General features: G+C 37.4%; 1 protein-coding gene and 1 long non-coding RNA gene across 9 annotated transcripts in view; one reads left to right on the forward strand and one right to left on the reverse strand.

Annotated features, from left to right (window-relative positions):
- Positions 1–283, reverse strand: part of FAM193A (family with sequence similarity 193 member A) — a 203,132-nt gene extending 202,849 nt beyond the window's left edge. For all 5 annotated transcript variants that reach the window (XM_051966313.1, XM_051966310.1, XM_051966312.1 and 2 more), the window contains exon 1: positions 1–283. In XM_051966313.1, coding sequence (XP_051822273.1) covers positions 1–282 — 282 coding nt within the window. In that variant the 5' untranslated portion in view covers position 283.
- LOC127541179 (uncharacterized) lies at positions 250–27,032 on the forward strand. 4 transcript variants are annotated; one of them, XR_007948399.1, is made up of 4 exons: positions 287–381; positions 10,799–10,986; positions 11,145–11,240; positions 19,057–27,032. It is a non-coding gene; the product is annotated as an uncharacterized LOC127541179 (long non-coding RNA). The 4 variants fall into 4 exon arrangements; XR_007948401.1 differs by lacking the exon at positions 19,057–27,032 and having other exon boundaries at positions 250–305; positions 11,145–17,906; XR_007948398.1 differs by lacking the exon at positions 19,057–27,032 and having other exon boundaries at positions 11,145–17,906.
- The last annotated feature ends 24 nt before the right edge of the window (positions 27,033–27,056 follow it).

A 27,056-nucleotide genomic window follows, 5' to 3' on the forward strand; every position in this document is an offset into this window, starting at 1 on the left:
CTCGCCTCCTACGGGACCGCCCCCAGCGCCCAGGGGCCCGTTGGGCGCCGTGGCCGGAGCCGTGGCCGAGGCCGGGGCCACGAGCAGGCCCGCCACGGCGCTCTGGGGGGTTGCTGTGCCGGCAGGCTGGGGGCCCCTTAAGGCCGCTGCCGCCTGGGCCACGGCCGGGCCGGCCTTGCCGCCTCCGCAGCCGCCGCCGCCGCCGTTACCGCCGCCGCCGCTCCCGCCGCCCCGCTTGTTCTTCCGGCGCTTGGCTCCGCGCTTGGCGTCGGCCGGACTCATCCTTCGCGAGGCCGGGCCGTAAGGTGGGAGAATAGAAGGGGTAAAGGCGGCCGGAGGGAAGGAAGGAGGGAGCAGCAGCAGCAGGAGGAGGAGGCTGAGGTAAAAGGCGGCGGGCGGAGGGGAAATGGGGGGGAGGTCACTTGAGAGCCGCCGGCCGGGGCCCAGCGGAGGGAGGGCGGCTTCGCGGGGCCGCCTCCCGGGCGGAGAAGGGCGGAGGGCGGGCAGAAGCCGCTCGGCAGGGTCCAACCGGGAGTTAACTTAGTCCCCTTCGCCGCCGCCGCCGCCGCCGCCGCCGCTGACCAGAGTTAAGAGTCCAATATGGCGGACACAAGGGGAAAGGGATCCCAGTTTACGTCGGGGGGGAGGGGGGGTGCGAGAGAGCGAAGGGAGAGGGGAGGGGGGAGGGGATGTGGGCTCTCTCCTCCCTCCTCCCCCCTCCCCTCGCTTTTTACTCCTCCCCTTCTTTGCTCCTCTCCCTTTTTTCCCTTCTTTCACCCAACACCCCCCTTCCTCGAACATGCTCTCGGCCGCGCAAAGCACGACGGGGGTTGGAGTCCACGCGGCGCCTGCCTCCCCTGACGCCTCTCTGAAAGAAGGACTACCATTCCCGCCGGGCCTTGCGTTTGGCTGCAAGGACTGGGTGAAAGGGAGGAGATGCGGGGAAACGGGGGAAGGGGGGGGGTGCGAATTGGAGGCGGAGGGTGAGGTCACTGCCTCTCTTTTTCTCCCTCCCTACACAGTGCTCTCCACTCCCCCAACCCACCCCTTCTAATGCGCCCGGGGAGTTATGGGATCAGTAGTTCGGCGGGGAAGGGCCAGGGTGGTTCAGGGCTGCATCGCCACTCAAGAGAGTCAACTACAAGGCTAGAAGCGAGGAGTTCCGACACCTTGACAAGCCACACACTTTCACACTGCCCTCATTCCGCTCTCCCCCCCCTCTAACCTCCCGACCCCTCCTCTCCTACTCGCTCGGGAGGGAGCCGCGAGCTGAGGCTGGAGAGAACTAAGCAGGGCCTGGGGAGGTGGGGGGAGGGGACGTTTTGCGCGTTTACCCTATTGGACGCGAGCGTCTATCCCTCTTCCCCCGCCTTGCTTGGCCCCAGAACGAGGTGGCCCCGGAGGCCGGTTGTCCCGCGGGGGCGCCTCCTAGTGCCCTGCGGTGGCACCTCCGAGGCCGCTTTCTCCACCCTGGGCAGGGGGAGGGGACGAGCTCAGGCTGCTACTCCGGCCCAGGTGCCTGCCTCCCAGCACAACTCTCCACCTCTGCGCCTGCAGTAAATCGCTAGTACCGCGGGCACTCCCTTTAAAAACGCGTCGGAGCGGATCGGGCGTCCCTGGGGCCTCCGAGAACCGAGAAAGCCTCATAAGTAATACTTGGAACCCTGAGGATTCTGAACGACCCTCCTCCACTTTCACTCACTTCTATTGAAATGCAAAAATGATTTCCCGGGATTACAAAGAAAAGCAATTATACCAGAAATGCGGGAATCTGCCCATTTAAAAACCAGGGAGTCAAAGACCCCTGGTTAAGAATTGGGTAGTAAGAAAAAACTAAATTTGAGGCCTTTGCGGGCCTCCAGACGCCAGTTAGAGACTTGAGAGATCCCGGCTTCAAGTCCCGTTTCTGAGCCTACTACTTTATTTAGCCAAGTCACTTGGCCTCTGGGTGCCCCAGGCAACTCGGTAACACGGTATGTAACCGCCCGGAGGGAGAGGAAGAGTTCGGGTTACTTGGGGTCTTTTAGAAAGCGAGCGGGGGGTGGGAGGTGGGGGGGAACAGAAGAGTATGTCTTACTCTTAAGGGAGAGGGTTGAGCTCAAATAAGTGCTCCCCCACACTCCACAGAGGTGCACTGCCAGACTCCAAGGAGGCTTGAGCTGGCTATCATCCCTCTGACGTTTGATAAGTCCAAGGCCGTGGCCATGGCGAGGAGTCAGAGGCTAGGCAGTGGGCGTTAAGTGACTTGCCTAGGGTCACACCGCTAACAAGTGTTCTTTGTCTGAGGCCGGATTTGAAGACTCCAGGGAATCGGACTGCCTCGCCTCCCTCCCTCTCCCCCCCTCCCCCCATCCCAATTTCTTATTTGCGAAGTGGGAAAGACAATTGCCTGACCTGGGCTGGTGATTTGAGTAGAAAATTCCTAGTGAGAAACCTCCTTCTCAGAGCGCTGTGGGAGGGGGATCAAATGAAATGATAGTGAAAGCCTCTCTGAAAGCCACAGAGAGCAGCCATTAGCACCAAGCCGGGCTGTGGGCTCCATGTCTACTTCTCCGACACAAACACAGAGCCTCAGGCTCAGGAACAGCTGGAGAAGCCTAGGGGAGGACAACTTATCTAGTGACATCTTGCAGTTGGCTTAAAATGACGAGGAATCTTCTTCTCCTGCTCTCCTTACCCCTCCACCATGAAATGGGGCGACTTAAGAATTGCAGGATATCTTAGGGGGTGGGGAGTCAGACCAGGTCATTTTCAGGTGCCAGCACAAGTTCAGAGAAATTCAATAATGGTTAAGAGGGCAAGTGGCAAAGGCACCTCCTTTATATTCTACTGCTCTGTGTTGCCTCTCCTTAAGACCATTTCTCTTCATCTTTGGATTCCATTAGGCCCACAGGAAAACCATCTGGCCTAATGACAGCCTTGAAAAGGCTTGAAAAGCATTTTGCCATTTCGGATGGTGGGCAAATCTGTAAAGCCACAATTCATTACAGCCCATATTTCTCTGATACTTTATAATATATGCAGCATTTCCCTTACAGCTGTGAAGTAGGGCTCCCAATTATGATGCCCATTTTATAGATGAGTCACCTGAGACACAGAAGTAAAATGACTGGCCCATGGTCATGAGGCTAGCAAGTGTTAGATCTAAGACGAACTCAGAACTTCTCAAAACTCCAAGGCCAGGATTCTTTCCACTCTCCTTATCTACCTCACAGGACACTTGTGGGAATCCCATGAATTAATGTGTAAAGACCTTGTAACCATGATGTCTTCTATAAATGTCAGCTGTTATTATACTCATAAATGTAGCTATTATTATTATAGGGTAACCTCACTAATTTAGCTGAGGCAAGTTTGTGAACAAAATGAGATAAATTAATTGTCTCACAATGCCTAGCTCTTTAATGTTGTATAGCAGTGAATCATACACAGGAAGGGCTTTAAAGAAGCAGAAGTGCTTCTTATAGAAATGGAAGCACACTGAAGGAAGGAATCTAGAGTTTTTGAGTTAGATGATTCAGTCCAACCTTTTCATTTCATAGATAAACTGAGACATTACAAAATAGAAGAGATTTTTTTTCCACTAAAAATGATGTGGGTGGTAGAGCTCACATCATTTTTATTGGATTTGTTAGAAAGATCCGGCTGCAGTCCCAGCCCCTTGACACCTAATAGCTGTATAACCAGGCAAATCAACAGCATTTCTTTCTGTGTCTCCTCATACATAAAATGAGAATAGGAATCTGACGGTCTCTCAAGCTATTCTTGTACACAAAGTGAGAGAAAGATTAGCTTAGTGAGTAGTAAATCAAGTAGCTTCAGAACTGATTAGACACCTGACCCCCAAATAAAGAGTAGAAAGGGATGCAGCCTGAAGGTTTCTCTAGTATGATATTCCAGAGATCTATTCTTAGCCCTGTGCTAGTCAACATGATTTTTTTTTATCAATGACGTGAGTAAGTATAGGTATAGACAGAATGCCTATCAAATCTGCAGAAGATAAGAACCTACCATAAATAGCGATCCAAAAATATTATAGTATGGAACAATTGGCTAAATCTAATCAAATGAAATTTAACATGGTAACAGAGTTGGTTGGTCTGATGAAAAGGACTATACTTCCTATAAAGTTGCACAGCAGCTTCAATGATGGACCTAACTGCCTTTACTAGAAAGCCTTTAAGACATATGCCTGAGCCTAAGACAGCTCATTATAGAAAGCCAGAAAAATGATCATAGACACAAATACAAAACAGAGTAGTTGAGGATATTTAGTGTGGGCAGAAATACCCTCTGAAGACATCAAAGAGCAAGAATTGATGCTTATATCGACAACTCTGGTTTCCCAAGGAAAAGTTACATCCTGTAAGGAGGCTAGGAAGACGTTTGTATCATGCAATGGAAAGAACCCAGCATACAAAGGGAAGAAAGCAGGACCAAATGAACAATACATGATTACTGTAACAAAGTCAATTGGGAGAAGTCACAAAACCGTCCCATACAACAGTCAAGTCAGTGTGCCATTTTGTCAAAGTTCAGTTTCATACATCATAATATCTAACATTTATATAGCACTTAAAGGTTTGCAAAGTATTTTACATAGGTTATCTCATTTAATCTTCACAACAATCCTGCTATTAGCTCTATGATTAAACTGAGGCAGAAAGAAGTTGACTGGTTGATCATCATAAAGCTAGTAAATGTTAAAGGCAGTATTGTTCAGCATTCTATCCAATGAACCACTTACCTGCCTCAGAAATTATACCTGCAATGTCTTCTCTATCTTTTCTTTATGTCATTGCTTAAGCCCTACTACTCTTTTTTTTTTTAAATTTTTATTTAATAATTACTTTATATTGACAGAATCCATGCCAGGGTAATTTTTTTACAACATTATCCCTTGCACTCGTTTCTGTTCCAATTTTTTTCCCCTCCCTCCCTTCACCCCCTCCCCGAGATGGCAAGCAGTCCTTTATATGTTGGATATGTTGCAGTATATCCTAGATACAATATATGTTTGCAGAACCGAACAGTTCTCTTGTTGCATAGGGAGAATTGGATTCAGAAGGTATAAATAACCCGGGAAGAAAAACAAAAATGCAGATAGTTCACATTCGTTTCCCAGTGTTCTTTCTTTGGGTGTAGCTGCTTTTGTCCGTCATTTATCAATTGAAACTCAGTTAGGTCTCTTTGTCAAAGAAATCCACTTCCATCAAAATATGTCCTCATACAATATCGTTGTCGAAGTGTATAATGATCTCCTGGTTCTGCTCATTTCGCTTAGCATCAGTTCATGTAAGTCTTGTCAGTCCTCTCTGTATTCATCCTGCTGGTCATTTCTTACAGAACAATAATATTCCATAACATTCATATACCACAATTTACCCAGCCATTCTCCAATTGATGAAGCCCCACTACTCTTAAGAATTCTTCCTGAACTACTCTACCTCAGTGATCTCTTTCCTAAATTCTCATATGTGTCATTCTGTATTGCAGTTTTGTACGTAATTATGTTCAGTCTTGTTGTTTTCACTGTTCTCCCTATAAATGTTTAAGCTGCAGCTATATTATGAGTATCTCCAGGACAGGAATGACATCATGCCATGTTACTGACCCTTACCAGAGGTCAAGCCTAATCAAAATTATCAAGGGATCTAGAACAGAAAGGAACTTCAGAATAGAGGTCACATAATAGCTCATAGCATGAGTACTAAATGCAGCATTCCAGGAAAGTAGCATTTAAACATTTTCACAGATGGGAAATTCATTGCACCCCACTGCAGGCCTCCTATTTTGGAATACTTCTCACAGTTAGCATCCACCTTAAATTTTTTTTTTCAGTTGCTTTAGCTTTGAAGAGGAAGCTGAGTTCCCAGGAGCTATACCAGTGAGGCACTACTAGCTCTGGTAGAGATGGAAAGGCACAAAAACAATCCAGCTTAATTCAGAAAGTTATTGAGCTGAGTGATGACTTTTTCATTTGACAGCTCATGTAGACCTTGTCCTAAAAAGTGGAAGGATTGCAGTCAACATCAGTAGACCAAAATCCAAGAAGTTGTGGATCCATGAAATACTGATAGATCTTATTAAAAATTTCTTCTTTATATCAAATTAAAATCTATCTTCTCATAACTTCCACTCATTTTTCCTAGTTCTTCTCGATGGGGACTAGCAAAACAAATATAATCTTAGGTATCATATTACAGCCCTTCAAATACTTGGAAGATAAAAATCATGTTCCCCACTAGGTTTTTCTTTTCCAGCCTAAATATGTCCAATTCCTTTAAACTATTCATGTATGATGCAGCATTGATTTCCTCCTTCATCTTGGCTACCCTCTCTCCTAGATATACTTCAGATTGTCAGATTGGAAGAGCTTGTACAATGTGGAAGAAAGCATAATTTGAAGCCAGAAGATGAGGTTAAAATTTCAGCTCTGTAATTTCTGACATGATTTTGACCAAATTATTCATCTTCTCTGGATCTCAATTTCCTTTTCCTTAAAATGACCCTCAAGATTCCTCATAATTCCTGCAGGTAATCCTTTATATTAGAAACTCCCTTCTGACATGACAGCCAGAAGCTTCAAGTTACTCAGAGAAGGGTCACAATGGAGCAGTGTGAATCCACCTCTGCAGAGAGATGTGCCAGGAGACAGGGAGGCCAGAGAGGGCTCTGAGAACTGAGTCCTGAAGCTAGCGGAGGTCCCAAAACTTACTGCCCAAGATGATGGAGAGTGGTCATAAATGTGTTGTACTCTCAGAGTCACAACAGCAAACAAGGCCAACTCAACTACCTGGTGCAAATGTCAGGACCTTGGAGAGTATGAGAAGATTACAAGAGGCCACCTGGTGACAATATAATTTCCATCATCCAGTAGCTGCTTTTCAGGGCCACGGTAGTGGACAAAATATCCCACAGGAGAAAAAAAGGAAACCGGGCAAAGAAGGACTGGGATCAACAGCTGAATTAAACAACCAAAGACTACAGCAGATGATAAGCCTTGGTCCCACCCATCCCATCCAGCACTGCAGTGTTAGTAGCATTCTAATTATGGAGGGATAAGAATCAAACAAGGCCTTTCAATTCTAAGAGAATAGGAGTAGTTGAGGCCCTAGCACAAAAGCCCAGTCTAGAAACCAAAACTATGTACATATAAAACAAAATACCAAACACAATAACGGAATACTGTGTGTTAGAATCTTTACAAACTGCTAACTCATTAGAGTTGATAGATTATTGATCTGATTTTACAAGATGTTTTGGGCCAGAATCTGAAACAAGGTACTAAGTAGAACTAATTAATACAATGCTTGTGTTTACACCTTTACTCATCGGAGTTCACAAGTATGGGAGTTCACAAAGTAAACTTTGTAACTTTGTGAATTCACACCTCCCTTGAAGCTCTTAGGGCCAGAGAGCACTCTGGGAGAAAACCCATAATCCCCCTCTCTCATATCCCACAATTCCTCCCTCTTGTATAAAAGAAACAGACAGAGGCTCTCGGTCAGATTTCAGCGGAATTATGCCAGAAGCCCTCTCTCCAAGGCAAGAAGAGATCCATTCCAGAATATTTTCCACTTGGCTGGCTGGTGGCGGAAGGAGAGTTTTCAGAGGAAAAAGCTACAAGTCGAGAGTTCAGCGGAAGATTGAGAAGGTTCTCTCTGAGGCACAACCAGATTCATCTTCATCTCACACCACTGTGGTGTCTGGGCTCCTGCACTTCCCCCACTGAGACCAAGCTGGTCTGAAAGACCTACCAGAAAGCTAGCCGAGCCCCAAGTGGAGGAGACAAGAGATTCATTCCATCTTTGTGCTGGCTGGAGGCTGAAGAAAGCAGAGGCAGAGGCTGAAAGACAAAATCTTTGGATTTGGAGACATTCAGAGGGCTCTAAGCTAACCGGGCTATATTAGAGACAATAAAAGATCTGAACTTTTTTCACCTGGCTGTGTTTTGAGGTGATTTTTACTTTCAACTGATACTGAGGCTACCTCCAAGAAAATCTCCCTTGAGAAACCTGCACCTTCTCCCAGTGAGAACCATTATCTTATTAAAGAAAAAGAACATCACAACTGTGGATTAAGAGAAACCTGAGGGGAAAAGCAGGACAGAGCAACTCCACAAATATAAGCAAAGGCTCCCTGCTCCTCTTCTCCCCGGGGTGTCTTGGCTACAAAGAGTACAAAAATGGCTGGAAGAAATAAAATAAGAGATAAAGAATGAGATATAGGTGGAAATTAGAACACTTGAAAAAATTGAAAGGAGAGACTTAGAAACTCAGGTACCCAAGTAAGAAGTAGGACACTAGAAATAAGGAAGCAAATAGAACTCAATGAATCCATGAAACAAGATATATGGGGACAGCTAGGTGGCACATGGATAGATCATCGAGGTTGGGATCTGAAAGACCCGAGTTCAAATATGGCTTCAGATACAACTAGCACTTCAACTATGGTTAAATCCTCCAACTTCTGTTTCTGAAGAAACATTTGTTTCCTCAGCTCTAAAATGATGGTAATAGCACCTGTCTGCATGGGTTGTTATAAGGATAAAATGTGAAAATAATTGTAAAGCACTAAGCACACCGGGCAGTTGTGTGATATAGGAGGGAGAGTGTTGAGCTGGGAATGAGGAAGACTCCTCTTCCTGGATCCAAATCCAGCCTCAGATACTTCTCCTAGCTGTGTGAACTTGGGCAAGCCACTTAAGCTTGTGTGCTTGTTTCCTTATCTATAAAATGAGCTGAAGAAGAACATGGCCAACCACTCCAATATCTTTGCCAAGAATACCCCAAATAGGGTAACGAAGAGTGAATGGAACATAACAGAAAAACACGATCAGCAATGACTAGCACAGAACCCTACACATAGTAAGCGTTATATAAAATTTATCTATCATTATATATTAGAATAAAATAAAATCCTGAAAAATGAAAGTGTATTTTAGATATCTTATCAAAAACTCTCTGATATGAAGAATTAATGGTTCTAGGGGAAAATTAAATTCCATGAAACACATTATCAAAAAAAAAAAAAAAAAGAAAACTGCTAGGCTAGAATTAGAAGAAAAGTGAAATGAGAAAAGATTCCACACAATCTCCTAAAACAAACCCCAAATTGAAAACATCTATGAATGTCACAATAAAAATCCAGTTTATGGATGGTTGGATTTGTCAAAGGAAAAAAATGCTGCAAGCAGCCTAGAGAAAGAGTTCAAGAGACAAGAATTACATTAGCAATCATGCAAGATTATTATGACACTTTTTCAGTAGAGATAAAGTTTTTGAATACAATATAGGCATATCTCATTTTATTTCACTTTATTGCACTTCACAGATAATAATGCATTTTTTATAAATTAAAAATTTTTGGCAACCCAGCATCAAACAAATCCATTAGTGCCATTTTTTCAAAAGGATGCATTCACATCGAATTTTTTGTCACATTTTGGTAATTCTCATATTTCAAGCTTTTCCACTATTATTATATCTATTATGATGCTCTGTGATCAGTGATTTTTATTGTAATTATTTTGGGGGTACCATGAACCATGCCCATATGAGAAAGTGAAATTAATTGATAAATGTGTGTTTCAACTACTACAACCTTCTATAATCACCCCCTGATCAGTCAGCAACCATCAACACTGAGATAAGACCCTTTACTGGCAAAAAAGGTTACAATTCACTGAAGGCTCAAGATAATTTTTAGCAATAACAAATTTTTTAAATTAAGATAAACACATTGTTTTGTAAAAAATACTATTGCACACTATAAATGACTTTTGTATGCCCTGAGAAACCAAATCACTAATGGGATATTCAATTTATTGCATTGGTTTGGAACAAAACCTGCAATATTTCTGAGATATGCCTGTAATTCCAAAAGGCACATGACAAATGCTTACAACCAAAAATAACTTGGCTGCAAAACTTAGTATTACTTACTGGGAACAAAATGAAGCAAATTAGAAAACAATTAAGCACTCCTAATGAAAGATGGAGGATCCAAAGCTGCTTCAAAATACAAACATAGAAGAGTAGAAACCCAGAAAGGTAAATACATTTGAGAAATTGAATAAATTAAGAAGTAGTGAGTACTTAGTATGTGAAGTTCATTGTACTGAGCATTGGGCATACAACACAGAAAAGCAGAGTAGTCTTTGCTCATATTCTAATGATACTAGACAAAGTTTTCAGTTACAAATCAAATGGAATGGCATCAAAATAGAGGGTAATTTATCTTCATTAGTGTAATTTTGATTGGTAAAAAAATATGTCTTTTTTATAGGTTGAGCTACATAGTGGCAGGGGGGTGATTTGGTGGGGAAAGCATGGGATGCAGAGTTAGGAATATCTTAGTATATAAACCCTGTTCCCAGATGTTTCTTAGACATGTGATCTTGTAATCACTTACCTTCTCTTTGCCTCAGGTCCTTCATCTGTAAAATCGGGATAAAAATAGCACCCATCTAAGAGAGTTCTTGTATCAATTGAGACAATAAAGTATTTTGCACAGTGCCTGGACATTGTTGTCAAGTAATGTCAAATTCCTCCTTACTAGTGGATCACATATAATAAGGGATTAAGGCAAACAGATTAAGTGACTTGACCAGAGACATAGATAGGAGCATTGGATTTGCACTCAGGTCTTCCTGACCCCTGGGGCCCAGTGCTCTGTCCACTGTGCCGCCTAGCTCTGTCTGTGCATGGACATAGCAGGTGCTATGTAAATTATTGTTGTTGATGTTATTATCTGACAGAGACTTTTCTGAGAACTTTCTTTTCTGGGTCTTCAGGAGCTGTGGCTGAGGAGGAGATGGCACCTGCACAGGCCATTTTCAGGTTGGGTCTGCCTGCGGAGGACTTGGATGGACAGGGCCATTCCAGGGCTTTTGGACTTGTCTGTTCCAGGAAGCTGGTCAGCCTTGGCTTGGACAGTGGCAGGAGCTTTGTTAGGCTCCTCTCTGAGGATGATTCCCCTCAGGTGAGAGCAGTAGGAGTCAGTATGAAAGCTCTTGGGAGAGTTCTTGTGGGGAGCATGGCCAAGGCGGGGATGACCAAGGAATGGCAACCAAAGTCCTAGTTACATACGCTCCCTGTTTCTCCTTTGAGACAGATAATGATGTGTTTATGTTCTGACAGGAAAAGAAGAGGCAAGCAACAAGTGTCTGGAAAGAATCCATCCCACTGTTTGCAGGGGTCACAGTGGAAGCTGAGAAAAACAAACGCAATACTCGAGTAGGTTTTGTCTTGTTTTACTGGTTTTAAGGGAGGAAAGAAAAAGAGGATAAGAAATAAGAAAATAACTATTCTTCTAACTAGAATCAAGAGAAGAATATACAAAAGTGGATAAAAAGGTGTAGAAATACATAGAATTAAAAAAGGAAACAGGTAGGGACAAGTCGGAAAACTTTGGCTCTCCAAATTTTCTCCACAGACACACACACACCCTCATAGAACATTGCCTCAGAGCAACAGAAAGAAACGGGTAAAGCAGCTGTCTTCCTAAGACAATTTGAGAAGACCCCGGAAAGACCCCCAGAGATTTAGCTGGAGAACAGTGCGGATATCTCCAGAATTAACAAATAACAAACTCTAGGGGCGCCCTTAGCTTTAGAAGCTTTCAAAGTGGGGATAGGGTCCTGAAAGCAAAGTAGGAGAGGGAAAGCACCTCCAACTGTCTTTGCTGCAGGGAGGAGGCACTAGGACACACCTGGGGAGTGCAGGACAGTTTGGTGGAGAGAGCCAGGCGAGGCTCAGGAGTGGAGAAGAGACCCCAAGTTTGGGCCCCTAGACCTCAGAAAATAAGGGACCCGAGGCTTAGAGTATCATTCCCTATATCTCAGGACTACAACCTGATTCCGTGAGCAGCTACTAAAAATGAATAAAAATGAACAAACAAAGGAGGAAAAGCCCAACCATAGATAAGTACTAGGGGGATAGAGAAGATTTGGGTTTATATTCAAAGGATGGTAATGCTAAAAAAGCTACTCCTGTTTTAATGAGAAATATCAAATGGTCTCAAGCACAAAAAGAATTATAGAAAGAACTTTAAAAGGAATTTATATTATAGTCAAACAAGAGAGCTTAAAGAAAAATTAGAAGAAAAAAATCAAAAGAATGAAAAAATAGAAGAGAAAGTGAAGTATCTCATTAGAAAAACAACCAATCTCCAATCTGGAGAACAGATCAAAGAGAAATAATATAAGAATAGTCAATACTACCTGAAATGTACTATATTCCAGAGAGCAAACAGCTGGTGTTGTGATAAAACCAGGGGTTAACTTACCCAGCAAGGTTAAGTATAATCCTGAGTGTATTGGTTTAATGAACTCACAAAGACTTTCAGGCTTTTGTGACAAAACCCCCAGAACCTAAGGGAAAATCTGACACATAATATCTAGGAGAAATATAAGATATACATTAAAGACTTATTATAAGGGACTCAATAAGGTCAAATTATTTACTTCATCTATATGAAAATATTAGCATTGTTCTTAAGATTGTCATAATTATTTGGGTAGATTAAGAAAAAATAGGAAGTAGGAAAATACACAAGTAATTACAGCCTGGAATGTGAATGGGATGAATTTACCCATAAAACAAACAGACCAAAAATTTGAACTCAATAATAATAGGTTACTTTCATTGTTGCTTTTATAAAAATGAGAAATATACACAAAAATAAAATAAAGGGTAGGAGTAGAATTTAGTATGTAAAAACAGCAGGTAATCATGATCTCAGACAAAATTAAAATAGATTTAATCAAAAGAAAAAAAACAATAACTATACTGCGTGTCTCCAGTATTATTAAATATTGTTTTGGACCATTTAAAATTCCTAGTCAATATAAAATACCTGATTATATATCTGCCAAAACAGAAACAGGAGCTATGTGAACATAAACATAAAAACACATAAATTTGGTCCTAAATAATTGAAGTAATTATTGTTCATGGCTAGATAAAGCCTATATAATTTTTGAAATGACAATGTTATCTAACTTTATTTATTCAGTGTCATCCCAGTTAAATTACTAAAAAATTATGAAGTTAGAAAAAAATAAAATTCATTTGGGAATAAAAAAAGGTCAGGAACTTTAATGAAACCAGGGGGAAAAGATGTAAAGAAATTAGATTCAGATTATCATACCATAAACTTTTAAGTAAGATCATTTTTGAAGTGTTAAAAAAATTCAATCATTTTAAATTAAAATTTTCCTGAATAAATAAAACACATAAATCCCCCAAATAGAAGAAATGAAAAAAAAAAAAAAAACAGAGGAAAAATCTTTCACAGACAATCTTTTAGGTAGTATGTAATCAGGCTGGAATATTGCTGTGGTGCAGGAAATGATGAGCTGGTAGATTTAGAAAAACATGTTAAGACTTGGACAGATGAAGGAAAATACTATCCTCCTTCAGAGAGTTAATTCTATATAATAATAATAAGAGTAAATAAGCATAGGTAATCTTACTAGATGTAATGAGTTTATATGGGTATATTGTGTATGTTTATAGATACACATACATTATGATGGTTATTTGTAACCTCCTTTTGGGTTGGGGGATGAGGGAAGGAAAAAATAAGGTTAAAAGTGCAATAGCAAAGAATAAAAGAAAACCAACAAGGAAGTAAAGAAAAGCTGGGCAGTTTTAAAAACATTGTACAGTTTTTATTTTATATGTTTTCTTGGAGTAGAAATTTATTGTTTTATATTGGAAAAAAAATAGAAATGCTCAATTAAACACCAAAATAAAAATCCTGGAAATCAAAGGAGAGTATAATTGTAAGTTTAAAAAATCCATTCAACTTATTAAAGAACCACAATAAAATAGAAAAAAATCACTGAACAAATATCCAGTCTCAAAAATGAAAAAAACAAACAAACAAACAAACCCAAATGTTCCACCAATGAAAATAATCTTAAAGCAATCATTAGAGGCCTTTTTGCCCAATTATATGTTAATAAAACTGACACTCAAAGTGAAATGGATAGATATTTACAAAAATATCAATTGCTCAGATTAATAGAAGAGAAAACAGAAAACTTAAATAATACAATCTTAGGAAAAAATAAATTGAACAATCCATAAATGAGATCCCTAAGAAAAAACCTGGGAGACTAGATGGATTTAAAGGTTAATTCTACCATATATTTGTATTTATATTATTTAGGGTAAATGTATAGTTCTTCTGTACATATTTATATCACAATTATTGTGCTGCACAAGAAAAATCAGATCAAAAAGGGGAAAAATGAGAAAAAAAAGCAAGCAAACAATTAACAAAAAAGGTAAAAAATACTATGTTGTGATCCACATTCAGTCCCCACAGTCTTTTTTTTGGATGTAGATGGTTCTCTCCATCACAAATCTATTCTACTAAATATTGAAAGAACAAATTTAAAGAGACTAATACTGTCTTAAGTATTTGAAAAACCAAGAAAAGGAATGTTAAATTAATTCTATGACATAAATATGGTTTTGATATCTAAATCAAGGAAAACAAAAACAAAGAAAAACATCTAGGACCAATTGCCCTAATGGATATTTTAAGCAACATATTAAGGAGATTACAGTAATATATCATAAAGATCCTACACGATGAGCAGGTGGGATTTATACTAAGAATGCATGACTGATTTAATGTTAGGAAAACTATCAGCATAATTGACCATATCAATGTGAAAAACAATAGAAATAACACAATTATCTCCATAGATGCAGAAAGTTCAACAAAATAAAACACCCCTTTCCTATTAAAGACAGTAAAAAACATAGGAATAAATGAAGCATTTCCCAAAATGATTAATATCTTTCTAAAAAGCAAGAGCACACATCTACAATAGGGGAAAATTAGAAACCTTCCTACTAAGATCAAGCTTGAAGGAAGGATATCCATTATCACCACTATAAGATGAGATATTGAAGAAATAAGAATAGGCAACAAGGAAACAAAATGGTCACTTTGCAGGCAATATGATAATATACATACAGATCCCTAGAGAATCAACTAAATTAACTGAAACAATTCACAACTATAGCAAAGTTGAAGGATATAAAGTAAACCCCACATAAATCATGAGCATTTCTGTATAAGATCAAAAAACCAATATGAAGAAATAGAGAAATCCCATTTAAAATTAAGTACAGATGGTATAAAATATTTGAAAATTTAGCTGCCAACATAAACCCATGAACATATTATATGAACACTATTACCAAGCAGTTTTCACACAAATAAAAACAGATCTAAACTGAAGAAATATTGCTAGCGGATAAGGCAACCCAATATAATAAAAAAAAATTACAATTCTAAATAAATTTACTTATTCAATGCCATGCCAATCAAACTTCCAAAGCATTATTTTATCGAGCTAGGGGAAAAAACCATACAATTCATCAAAGAACAAAAGGTAAAGAATATTGAGAAGCAAGCCCTCAATATTCTTGACGGAGCCAAGGCAGGGAAGTGGAAGGGAGGAAATGTGAAGGCTGGCTTTTTAGCAGAACCAGAATTCAAACTATATTATTATAAAGCAATAATCACTTAAACAATCTGATACTAGCCAAGAAACAGATTCAATACATAATGCAGTGATAAATGACCATAATAAGCAACCCAACTTATCTTTGGGTTGATAAATCCAGAGAGCCAAGCATTGGGAAAAAGAACTCATTATTTGACAAATTTCTGGGAAAACTGGAAAGCAGATAGATGAACATTTAAAGATAAAAGGTGATATAAGCAAATTAGGAGAGCATTGAAAATTTTATTTGCAAAATCTTTGAATAATGGAAAAGTTTGTGACCAAATGAGATAGAGAGGATGGTGGGCAGTAAAATGAATAATTTTGATTACATAAAATTAAAATTTTTGCACAAAGTCAAAGCTGACACAATTGAAAGAAAATGGTAGGTTCTCTGAAAAAAACTTCAATTTCTGAAACATAGGGAACTGAGTCAAAGTTACCATAATAAAAGCCATTTCCCATTTGATAAATGGAAAAGAGATATGAACAAGGCAATTTTCAGAAGTCATGAAAAAATGCTTTAAATCATTATTAATTAAGAGAAATGGACATTTAAAACAACTCTGAGTACCACCAGATTGACTAACAAGACAAAAAAGGAAAAAGCCAAAAGCTGGAGGGGATGTGGAAAAATTGGGACATTAATCACTACTGGCAGATCTGTGAACTAGTTCATCCATCCTGGAGAACAATTGTTCTACTATGCCCAAAGGACTTTAAAACTTTGTGGATCCATTGACTCAACAATACAACCATTAGGACTGTCTGCCAAAGAGACTAGAAGGAAAAAAGTAAAAGCACTTATATGAGCAAAAATATTTATACTAGCTCTTTTTGTGATGGCAAAGAACTGGAAATCAAGGGGATGCCTGTCAGGGAATAATTGTCTTCTATCCTATATCACCGCACACAACTTGTGCCACATGATTATGGTGAAATACTATTTTGCTTTTAAGAAATGAGAATGGTTTCAGAAAAATCTGTTAAGACCTATATGAATTGATGCAGAATGAAATGAGCAGGACAAGGAGGTCATTGGATAAAGTAATAGCAATATTATAATAGTGATCAATTCTGACAGATTTAACTACTCTGATCAATAAAACAAATCCTTGCCTCAGACACTCATTAGCTGTGTGACCCCAGACAAATCACTTAACTCCAATTTCCCCCTCATCCCTTACAGTGTAATAAATCTAATGTCAAAAAGTAACTGCCTAAAAAACTGGCTAACGAGAAAGAATCTAATATTTACTGAACTACTTAAAATCATGACCAAGAAAGTGGTAAATCCATTACCATGTATCAAGAAATTACATATGAAAACTGCTCCTAGATTTTTGAAAGAAATCCCTAAATGAAACCCTCCAGAATTATAAAAGGCAAAAACCAGAGTTCACTGCAAAAAAAAGAAAATACTACAAGCAGCCAATAAAGAGTTCAAGTTATCTAGAGCCATGCACAGTAAGGGTCATACAAAACAGGGCAGCTGACAGTAAAAAGGACAAAAGAACTCAGAACACAGCATCCCAAAACACAAAAGATAAATAAATGCTTATAACCAATGACAGACTATCAGTATAATTTTTCAGGAAAAAAAAAAATGAATCCTTAATAAACAGAGGCTTTCCAAGCATCCTTGACTTAAAAAATCCAGAATTTTGAGCCAAAAAAAACCATAGAATTTTATACATATAGATGAATTATATATGTATATATGTATGTATAATATGTATTATGTACATATAAATAGGTTGGATTGACTGTTACTGATAAGAAATAAATATGTTCAAAATCCTAATAACTTTCAGGATCCATGGAAAAAGGTAGAAATGACAAAAGTTTTGTTGGTGATTTTATTCTGTTTTGATAGTCCCTTAGGAAAAGATAAAAATGTGTAAGGGACAGGGGACTATAATGGGGAAGAAAAGAAAGAAAGAGAAATCACTATCATATAATACAAGTATAAAAGATGAAGAGCATATAATCATAGAAGAATGGTAGGGAAAAAGGGCATTTCACAGATCTCATTAATTTGAAATAAAGACTGGACACAATTACACATACATTTCATTATGGAAATATATTAAACTAAAAAGGGAAATAAGGGAGAGGGAAAAGAGGTGGAGAAAGGGGTCTAAAATAAGACATGTAAGCAAACAGTCATAATGAACAATCTAAATATTGGAGAGAATGTAAAGAGCTGAAAAAGGAAAGCAAGCAAAAACCTGAGTTCGGGGATAAAATAAGGGAAAAGAGAAGAGATATAACCTATGAACATTTTAATTATGAATCACAAGTAGCAGCCAATTCTCTCTCTTAAAATACTTTTATTTGTAAAGAGAGCAGTAAAAGGAAAGAGGAAAAAGAACAAAAGCACAGAATGAAGGGAAATACATATTTTACAAGGATAGTAGCTATAAATGGGATGAACTCACATAGAAAACTGAAAATTGCAGAATGGATCAGAAAACATGATGTTTACAAGAAAAACTTGAAATAGAAATATTCCCATAAAGTTAAAATGTGGTACTGAAACAAAACCTAATTAATATACTTTAACTCACCTCAAAAACATGCAAAGAAATCATGATTTCAGATGAGTCTACAGTAATTATGGACATGACATAAATAAATAAGCAGGAAAACTTGATTATGTTAAAATGACCAAAAATAAGAAGTCAATAGCAATATTTAACATAGAGGCATCAAATTACATAGTTTCTAAATACTTAAAAGGAAAAGTTCTTACAGTAAAAGTATAGAAGTGAAAGGCCCTAATCTACCCCTTTTAGACCTAAACCAAAAGATGTCTATTTTTCTCCTCCTCCTATCTTCCCTATTGTTATAAAGGGCAGTACCATCCTTCCAGTCCCTAGGGCTGGCAATCTAGGAGTCACTCTGGATTCCTCATTAGGTCTCACCTTCCACATCCAAGTTGTTGCCAAAGCCTGCAAATTTCACTTTCATAACATCTCTTGAATGGGCTCCTAAGTAAGAATTCTTTTTTCCCTGTCTCTTTCTTGATCTTCTATCATCTGGTATATACCCATACATAATAAATGTGTATAAATATGTTATATTTAACATATACCTTAACATATTTAATATGTATTGGACTACCTGCCACCTAGGGGAGGGAATGGGGTAAAGAGGGGAAAAGTTGGAACAGAAGGTTTTGTAAGGGTCAATGTTGAAAAATTACCCATGCATATGTTTTTGTAAATAAAAAGCTATAATAAAGGGGAAAAAAAAGAGGTATACCCATACATATAACTTCTCTAATTTCTGTTTTCTATCTGCTTAAATAGTTTTGTTTGCTATTCACTGTGTCTCTGTATAACTGGGATTTGGTAGGGAGTCAAGCCTTTGCATATTTAGTTTGGAATATTTCTTTCTGATTAAGGAATAGTGATAAGGAGTACAAGTGGAATTTAAAAATTATTTCATCTAGACAAACAGTATTCAGGGGGTGTGAGTAGATAGATATAATTCTAGCATTATACTCTCTTCCTCAGGAAAGCAAAGTGACCAGCCTCATGGCATAATCTACTCTCCTGGCAGAAACTGATTTTCCTTGGAGATGAGGTAACAGAGGAAACTAAAGATATCTAAACATACTGATATGGACACACAAAAACTATATAGGCCATACACTTTTTATACCAATAAAATAGACAGCTAGTTACATTTTTTTTTAAAGAGAAAAAACTAAATTGCTCACATTAAAAATGAAAAAGGAGCACTTACAACTGAAAAGAAAATAAAGGAAATTATAAACTGTTCACCAATTATATGTAACAAAACTGATAACTTAAGAGAAATGGTAAATACTTACAAAAATAGAGAGATTAACAAAGGCTATGTAAATAGCCCACTGTCAGAAAAAGACACTGAACAAGCCATAAATGAACTTCTAAGGAAAAAAACTCCATGACCAGATGGATTTGTAAGTTCTATCAATCATTTGAAAAACAATTCCAATAGGACAAAATTATTTGTAATAATTAATCCCCTTTTCAATCTCTCTGAGGCAAATATGATCTTGATACATAAACTAGAGACAAAGCAGAGAAAGAAAAAATTCAAACCAATATCCTTGATGAACACTGAAGCAAAAATTTTTAAAGAAAATATTAGCTAGTAGATCTCAACAACATATTAAAATGATGACACACTCTGACCCAATTTATACCAACAATGTAGTGTTGAATCAATATAAAGAGATTAAATAAAACAAATCATATTACTATAGATAACAAAAATTTTCATTATATTAACAGAAGCCAAAAAATATTTTTGACAAAACCTATTGTTTTATTAAAAACTCTGAAGTACTCAGGATTAAGTGGACCTTTGCTTGATATAATAATATCTATCTAAACACAAGAACAAATATTACATATAATGTAGGTAAGGTAGAAGTCTGTTTCCAGTAAGATTAGGGGTAAAGCAAGAATACTCATTATCACTATTATTTAACAGATGCTAGCTGTACCAATAAGAGAAGAGAAAAAAAATTTTTTCCAAGTGATATAAGGATTTACTTTAAAAACCTTAGTTAGGGGCAGCTAGGTGGCACACTGGAGCCAGGAGGACCCCACTTTACAATTGATCTCAGCCACTAGTATACTTGACACTTACTAAACTATGTGATCCTGAGCAAGTCAACTGCCTCAGCCCCGCCCCCCCATACTCTAGTTAATCAAAACATTAATTGAAACAATTGGTAAATTCAGAAACATTTCAGATTATAAAATAAATTCATACAAATCATTAGCATTCCTCTATGTTACCAATGAAATGTAGTAGGTACAGCCAGAAAGAGAAATTCCATTAAAATAACTACATAATAGCTGGGACTATTTCTATCAAAATGTAACCCAAAATTATATGAATCCAACTATGAAAGACTCCAGAAATAGATACCTAAACAATTGTGGAAACATTGATTGCTCATTAGATTGAACCTAGTAATACAATAAAATGATGTCACTTCCTAAATTAATTTCAATGTTCTATCAATTTTACCACCAAAGAAATATTTTACAAAGCTAGAAAAAATTATAACTTCATTTAAAGGAACAAAAGGAAAAAAGCTCAAGAATAATTATGAAAAAGTATTGGAAAGGAAAATCATACTACAAAGTAATAATTGTTGTTTGGTATTGATTAAAAAATGAAGAAGTCAATAATTAGAATAGATTATTTATACAATACAAAATCACTATTAGAGAAATGTACCTCATACCCATCAGGCTGGCTAAGATAACAAGAAGAAAGCAATTTCGAACTATCCTAAGAAACCTAAAAAATCCCCCCCCCCAAACCCTCAAAAAACCTGAGTTAGCACCACTATTATTGGCCTATACCCCAAAGAGTTCAAAAAAAGAGAAAAAGGATTATATACCCCCAATTTTTTTTAACAACTCTTTTTGTTGTAGTCCAAAATTAGAAACTATGGGGATATCTTCCTTTTAAAGAAGACAAAACAAACTGTGGACTATGGTACACGATTGCAATAGAATATTGTAAGAAGTGGCAAAATTGCCAGTTACAAAAAGGAAATTGGCTTTCATGTTCTTGTGGTCTGAAATTACAAGGTCCAGCTAAAATCCCTCCTTTACTCTAGGAACTGTTGGGTTAACCAAACTCTTGGTAGTCTCTGTCATTCTTACCACTTCTCCTGTCACGTTAAAATAGTATCCTGCTGTTAGATGATGCCATTGCTCAGATAATGGTTGCAGCAATACAAGAGGCAAGTTTTCATACACTGACACTGACAGACTGAGACACTGCACATCCAAGCCAAATTTTCTTGTGCTCCACTTAAAGAGACTAAGTCTAATCTAACTTTGTTAATAAAATACCAGTCAGCAACCTAGATACATCCCTCCCAAAACAAAATAAAACGGGTAAGGCTGAAGCCATTGACTTCTGTGGCTGAAAACTGGCTTGAATTTGACTAGCTGCTACTTGTAAAGCTAGACTGCCTGTGTTAGCAGTTGTCCCATACTATCTAGGACTGATAGGCAGTTGTTAAGCAACTCTTACATCAAACCCTATTAGTTCTGATTTTAATGGTCAGCATATGAGATGCCATATGCAACCACACACTGCATTCTCATTTCCCAGTGCCCCCTTCAAATATTCTGAAAAGGTCTTCTGGCTAGGCGTCATGCTTAATTATATACCTCACCGTATCACTGAGGAAATGGTGAGAGCTGATTCAAATCCATCAAGGTAAATAACCTGTTCCTATGAACCTCCTGTCCATCCCTACTATCAGCAACAGCATATTTACTCCATTCATCTTGTGAGGAGGAAATAGGGGTTCAACATAGGCTTTGGGGGATGTTTATCCATCTCATTTACTTATAAAAATTGCCTTATGCAAGAGGTTATTCTTAGAGACCACTATTCTTAAAATAAAAGAGACACACAGGGTAAAACTAAAAGTACTGTGTCTAATTTTTGCTATGGTGTTAAACAGCAGCACTTTGTGGGATAGTGAAGAACTGTAAACAAAATAGAGTTCTATCTATTACCTGGAGTGTTACTGAACAAATTGTGGTATATGAATGTAATTCAGCTTTATTGTACCTTAAAAATAATGAACTGATAGAGTAAGAGAATTTTGCAAAGACCTGTAGGAACTGATACATATTGAAATGAGCAGAATCAGAACAATTTATATGACAGATATATTAATAATATGAGGAGAAACAATTTTGAAAAACTTCAGTGCTCTGACCAAAGTAATAACCAATCAATAACCAATCTAAAATAATGAAGCCTATCTTTTGAATATGGCAGAAAGGTGATTGAATAGAAGTACAGAATGAAATATAATTAATCTATTGATGTATTGTGCTTAATTTTGCATAAGATAGGACTTCCATTTTGTATGTGTGTGGGAGAATGGATTAGAGACAATAAACAAGAACATCAATGTAACATTTTAAGATGCAGAGAAGGAAAAAATGGTGCACAAGATGATACAGAACAATTTTGTAACAGGGGCAGGAAAGAAGATAAACATTTAATTATTATCTCCTATGTGCCAGAAACTGCTAAATGCCTTTTTAAAAATTCAAATATTATCTGTGCTCTGAAGAAATTAAGAGAAGAACCCAAATGCCTTTTTAAAATTCAAATAATATCTTTTCTCCAAAGAAATTAAGAGAACCCAACTATTTTTATAGTACCTCTTTTTGCAGTGACAAAGAACTGAAAACTGAAGAGATGCCTATCAATTAAGGAATAGCCCAACAAATATGTTATATAAATATAATGGAATATAATTGTGCCATAAGAACAATGAAATGGTTTCAGAAAGACTTAGGAAGGCTAATTAGTTATAAACTGATGCAAAATAAAGTGAGTAGTAGAATGAAAATAATAATTTGTACAATAACAACACTGAAAATTTATTTTGAAACTCGTAAGAACTCTGATCAATGCAATGAGGAACCATGATTCTAGAAAACCAATAATGAAACATGCCATTTACTTCCTGATAAACAGATGATGGGTTCAAATGAGACATAATTTTTTTTGCACATGGCTAATATAGAAATGTTTTGTTTGATTATGCAGATTTATTACAAGGATTTTTGTCTTCTCCCCAGTAGGGGAAGAAGTGAGAAAAATAGAAAATTGCTTTTTGATAATGGAAAAAAAGAAAAGATCATGGGTGGTAATAATGATTTCAAGCAAGGAAACAGTAAAAATAAGCATGGTTAAAGGAAATGAACAGGGAAATTACATTATGCTTAAAGGCACCCACCACAGATAAAAAAAAAATTAAGTTTAATACATGTGGAGTGCCATCTGAATATTTAAAAGAAAAATCCATTAATTCACAGGGAGAAATAAACAGCAAAACAATAGAGTTTGTGACCTCAATATGCCCTTTTCAAACCTAGACAAATACACAAAAAGATAAAAAGTTAACCTGAAGAGAGTTTTATTAAGGTTAATTAGCTTAAGAAAGTCCCCTAGCAATTACTGAGTATAATGGCTTATGCATATTTCTTTGCTTTGCATGGTACCTTTAAAAAATTGTCTTATGCTAGGACATAAGAATCTTATGAACTCATGAAACAGAAATGTTAATCATATCCTTTACAGACCTGAACACACACAAAAGATGATAATCAATAAAGGGTCTTTGAAGAACAGATTCAAACTGAAATTTAAATTAAATCATTCAATACTAAATAATTGGTAGCTCAAAGAACATGTAGAAAAATACATAATTTTATCAAAAAAATAATAATGAGACAATATATAAATAATGTAGGGATATAATTGGAAAAAAAATTTGTTATCTCTAAATACTTTAATTGACAAAACTGAGAGAACAGATCAATGAATTAGGCATGCAACAAGAAAAACTAGAAAGGTAACCAAAAAAGAACCACCTAAACATAAAAAATAGAAATTCTAAAAATCAAAAAATTAAACTGCATTGAATTTATAAATAAAATGAGCTTTGGGGAAGGAAAATGGAAATAGTAAAAGATATCCTTTGGGCTAATGTGATTTTTTTTTTAAAGACAGGGAAACTAAATGGCCAAAATCAAAAGTGAAAAAATGAGAATTCACAAAATTGGAGGTGAAATACATAAAACAGCTAATCACATAAAAAAAATTGATAAAAAGTAAAGATGAATATTTTAATAAATTGTGAAAAAGAGCAAGAAATTAAAAAAAATAAATCCAACCTCAGAAAAAGAAACTGAACAATTCACAAAGGAATCCTAGAAGAAAATAACACAGGATCAGATGGATTTACAAATGAAATCTATTAAACATTCAAAGAACAATTTCATTGTTATATACAGGAAAGAAGAGATCCTACCTAATTCTATGAGGAAAATAATCTCCTGATACCTAAAACTAAGAAAAAATATAGTTAAAATTATAGCCCAATATTTCTAGTTAATATTAAAACAAATATTGAGTTTGCAAAAATGCTGCTGCAAAATTATAACAAGATTATGAAATACAACCTGAATCTATACCAGGAATGCAACTGGTTCAATATTAGAAAAACTAAATATATATGCCATGTTTATAATACAATGCAAACTGTAAAATTATCATTACATGTTAATTGTTATGGAGTTACCTCTAGGGCTATGTCCTGGATGCTTCTGGATCCATAAAACTTCTTTATCATTGATATGCTCTATTTCTAGTTTTAGTTTCTGGAACAGATAGGACTAGGCTTAGATTGCTCCTGCTTATTTGAATGAGATGGTGAGCCCATTTGGTTCTAATCTCTATTTTTTGGACTTCCCTGAGGATTTCATTGTTCTAAAGTGCCTGCGCTACTAAAGTAGCAGGGTCTAAGTTTCCCTAAATCCTCAGCAGGCAGAATACAAAATTTTCCCAAGGCAGCACATGTCAACTTGCACATGTGGAGTTGTCTCAATACCAATTCTGCTTTGCTGACTCCTATCCTCACACCTAAGCCCAGAGTTCCAGAGGTGTCAAACTACTCTGGGGCCTTCTACTTCGATCATCCTTGTCTTCAGGTCCCTGAGGTGCTTTACTGCCTCAGGGCTTTCTGATAGAGCACTTGGGCTGTGGAAACTGGAAAAATGCCCAGTGCTTTGCCTGCCTAACTCCTCTGACTAGATTCTCTTCTTAGTGCCAATGGGCTTCTGGGTGTCCCTTCCCAACCTAAGGTAGATGAAGGTTTTTATTTTTTATTTCTTAATCACCAATGCATTTGGGGCTCTTTTATTTTATCTTTCCTGGACTACTTATGTGAGAATTGGGTTATTAAAATTAGATCTATTTAGTCTGCCTTGATTCCAACCCCTTTGTTTTACAGATGAAGAAACTGAGACGGGGAAATAAAATAGTTTCCCTAAGACCACACAGTAAGTACCAGAAGCTGAATTTAGCATAGTACCTGCCACATAATAAGCATATAATGTTTACTGAATTTTGAATTTGAAACCAGGTCCTTTGACCCCAGATATAGTTCTTTTTATATTGTACTCTGCTATATATCACCATTTCAAAAATAGTTTTGATTTCAATTTCTATAATCTTGTCCTCAATTCAGAATTTCTACTTCTGTATTTACTTAGCGGTTACTCAAGTTTCCAGGTACAATCTGGATAGACAAAAAAAAAAAAAAAAAAAAGGAATAGCTCAGGAGCTTTTATCAATGAATTTTCTTGTTTTGGGTGAGCAAAAACACATTAAAAGCAAAATTTTCCATGTAGCATTTTTTAACAGTATGATACATTATGCTAATTGTTTTAGTAATGTTGAACAATTCTCGTATTTCCTAGTGCATATTCAATCTGATCACAATGATTTTGAAATATTTCCAGTTTTTACATTAATGCTCAATAGCCTAACTTGTATACCAAGAACATTTTCTCATAGAAGAAATTTGTCAGAATGCTTTTTAACTTTTATTTTTAAACAATTTATAAACATAGTTAAAACTTCAAAAAAAAAATCCACATCTTTTTCAGGAATTTTGGTTGCATTTATGGCCAAACTGTGTTTTCTTTGAAGTTTTGGATGTTTTGTAGTCATTCTTTTCTTCTGGTTTTCTGGCTTGGAAATACCGGTCACCACATTAGCTTTTTACAGTGAGATTCTTTTTTTCTTTTTTTAAATGATCATTCTTCCAGCCTACTTCCTGACTTTGGACTTAGCACTGGGCTCTGGGCAGTTCTAGGGTAATGAATAGACTGGTCTTCCTAATGTTTCCTTGGAGTGAATAGTATTACTCTAGGATCCCAAAGTTCAGATAACTGCAAGTTCAGTGTTTCCAAAGTGAAAACACATGGGGCAGTGTCTTGATTTCTAACCTGTTGGTTTGAGATATACAAGTTCCTGAGACCTAGTTTGAGTGTGAACAACAAGCCTTGGGGTTTACAGAGTTTGGAGTTCCAGTAGACTGCTACTGAACTTCCCTTTGGTCTGGGATTCCTGCCCTCATTACTCTTTGGCAGACTTCAGTCCAGAAAATGCAATCAGGATGCTGTTCTGCTTCTGGAATCCTAAAGTCTGAGCCATATGGCTTGCTTCGAACCATTCTTTCCTCAGCAGAGTAAGGCCCCAAACTACTCTTTACCCTGAAGCACCTCAAGCAGAGATGCCTCTTCTTGGCGGCAAGAGCTGCCAGTTGGCACCTATCCCTGCATCCCACACAAGCTGAGGCCCTTCTTGGCCCAGTGCACAGACTCTCCATGCAGTGGAATGTTCCTTGTGTCTCACTTCGGATCACAGACCTGTTTATCTGCCTGTGCTGCTCTAACTGGAAAAATACCTCCCTGTAATTTTTCTTGGATTTCCCTATCAGTGTTTAGTCTGGTCCATTTTCTAGATCTGTTTGGGAGATTAGGGGAAGGAATAGTTTGATGTTATTTCTTGCTACTCCGTGATATTGGCTCTGCCTCCCTCTTCTGTGAATTTTTAAAAACTTATCAGGTGCCTTTAAAAAAAAACAAAATAACACTATTGCCAATCCTTTACCTCC

This window comes from Antechinus flavipes, chromosome 6, assembly GCF_016432865.1.
Source record: "Antechinus flavipes isolate AdamAnt ecotype Samford, QLD, Australia chromosome 6, AdamAnt_v2, whole genome shotgun sequence".
Classification (NCBI taxonomy): domain Eukaryota; kingdom Metazoa; phylum Chordata; class Mammalia; order Dasyuromorphia; family Dasyuridae; genus Antechinus; species Antechinus flavipes.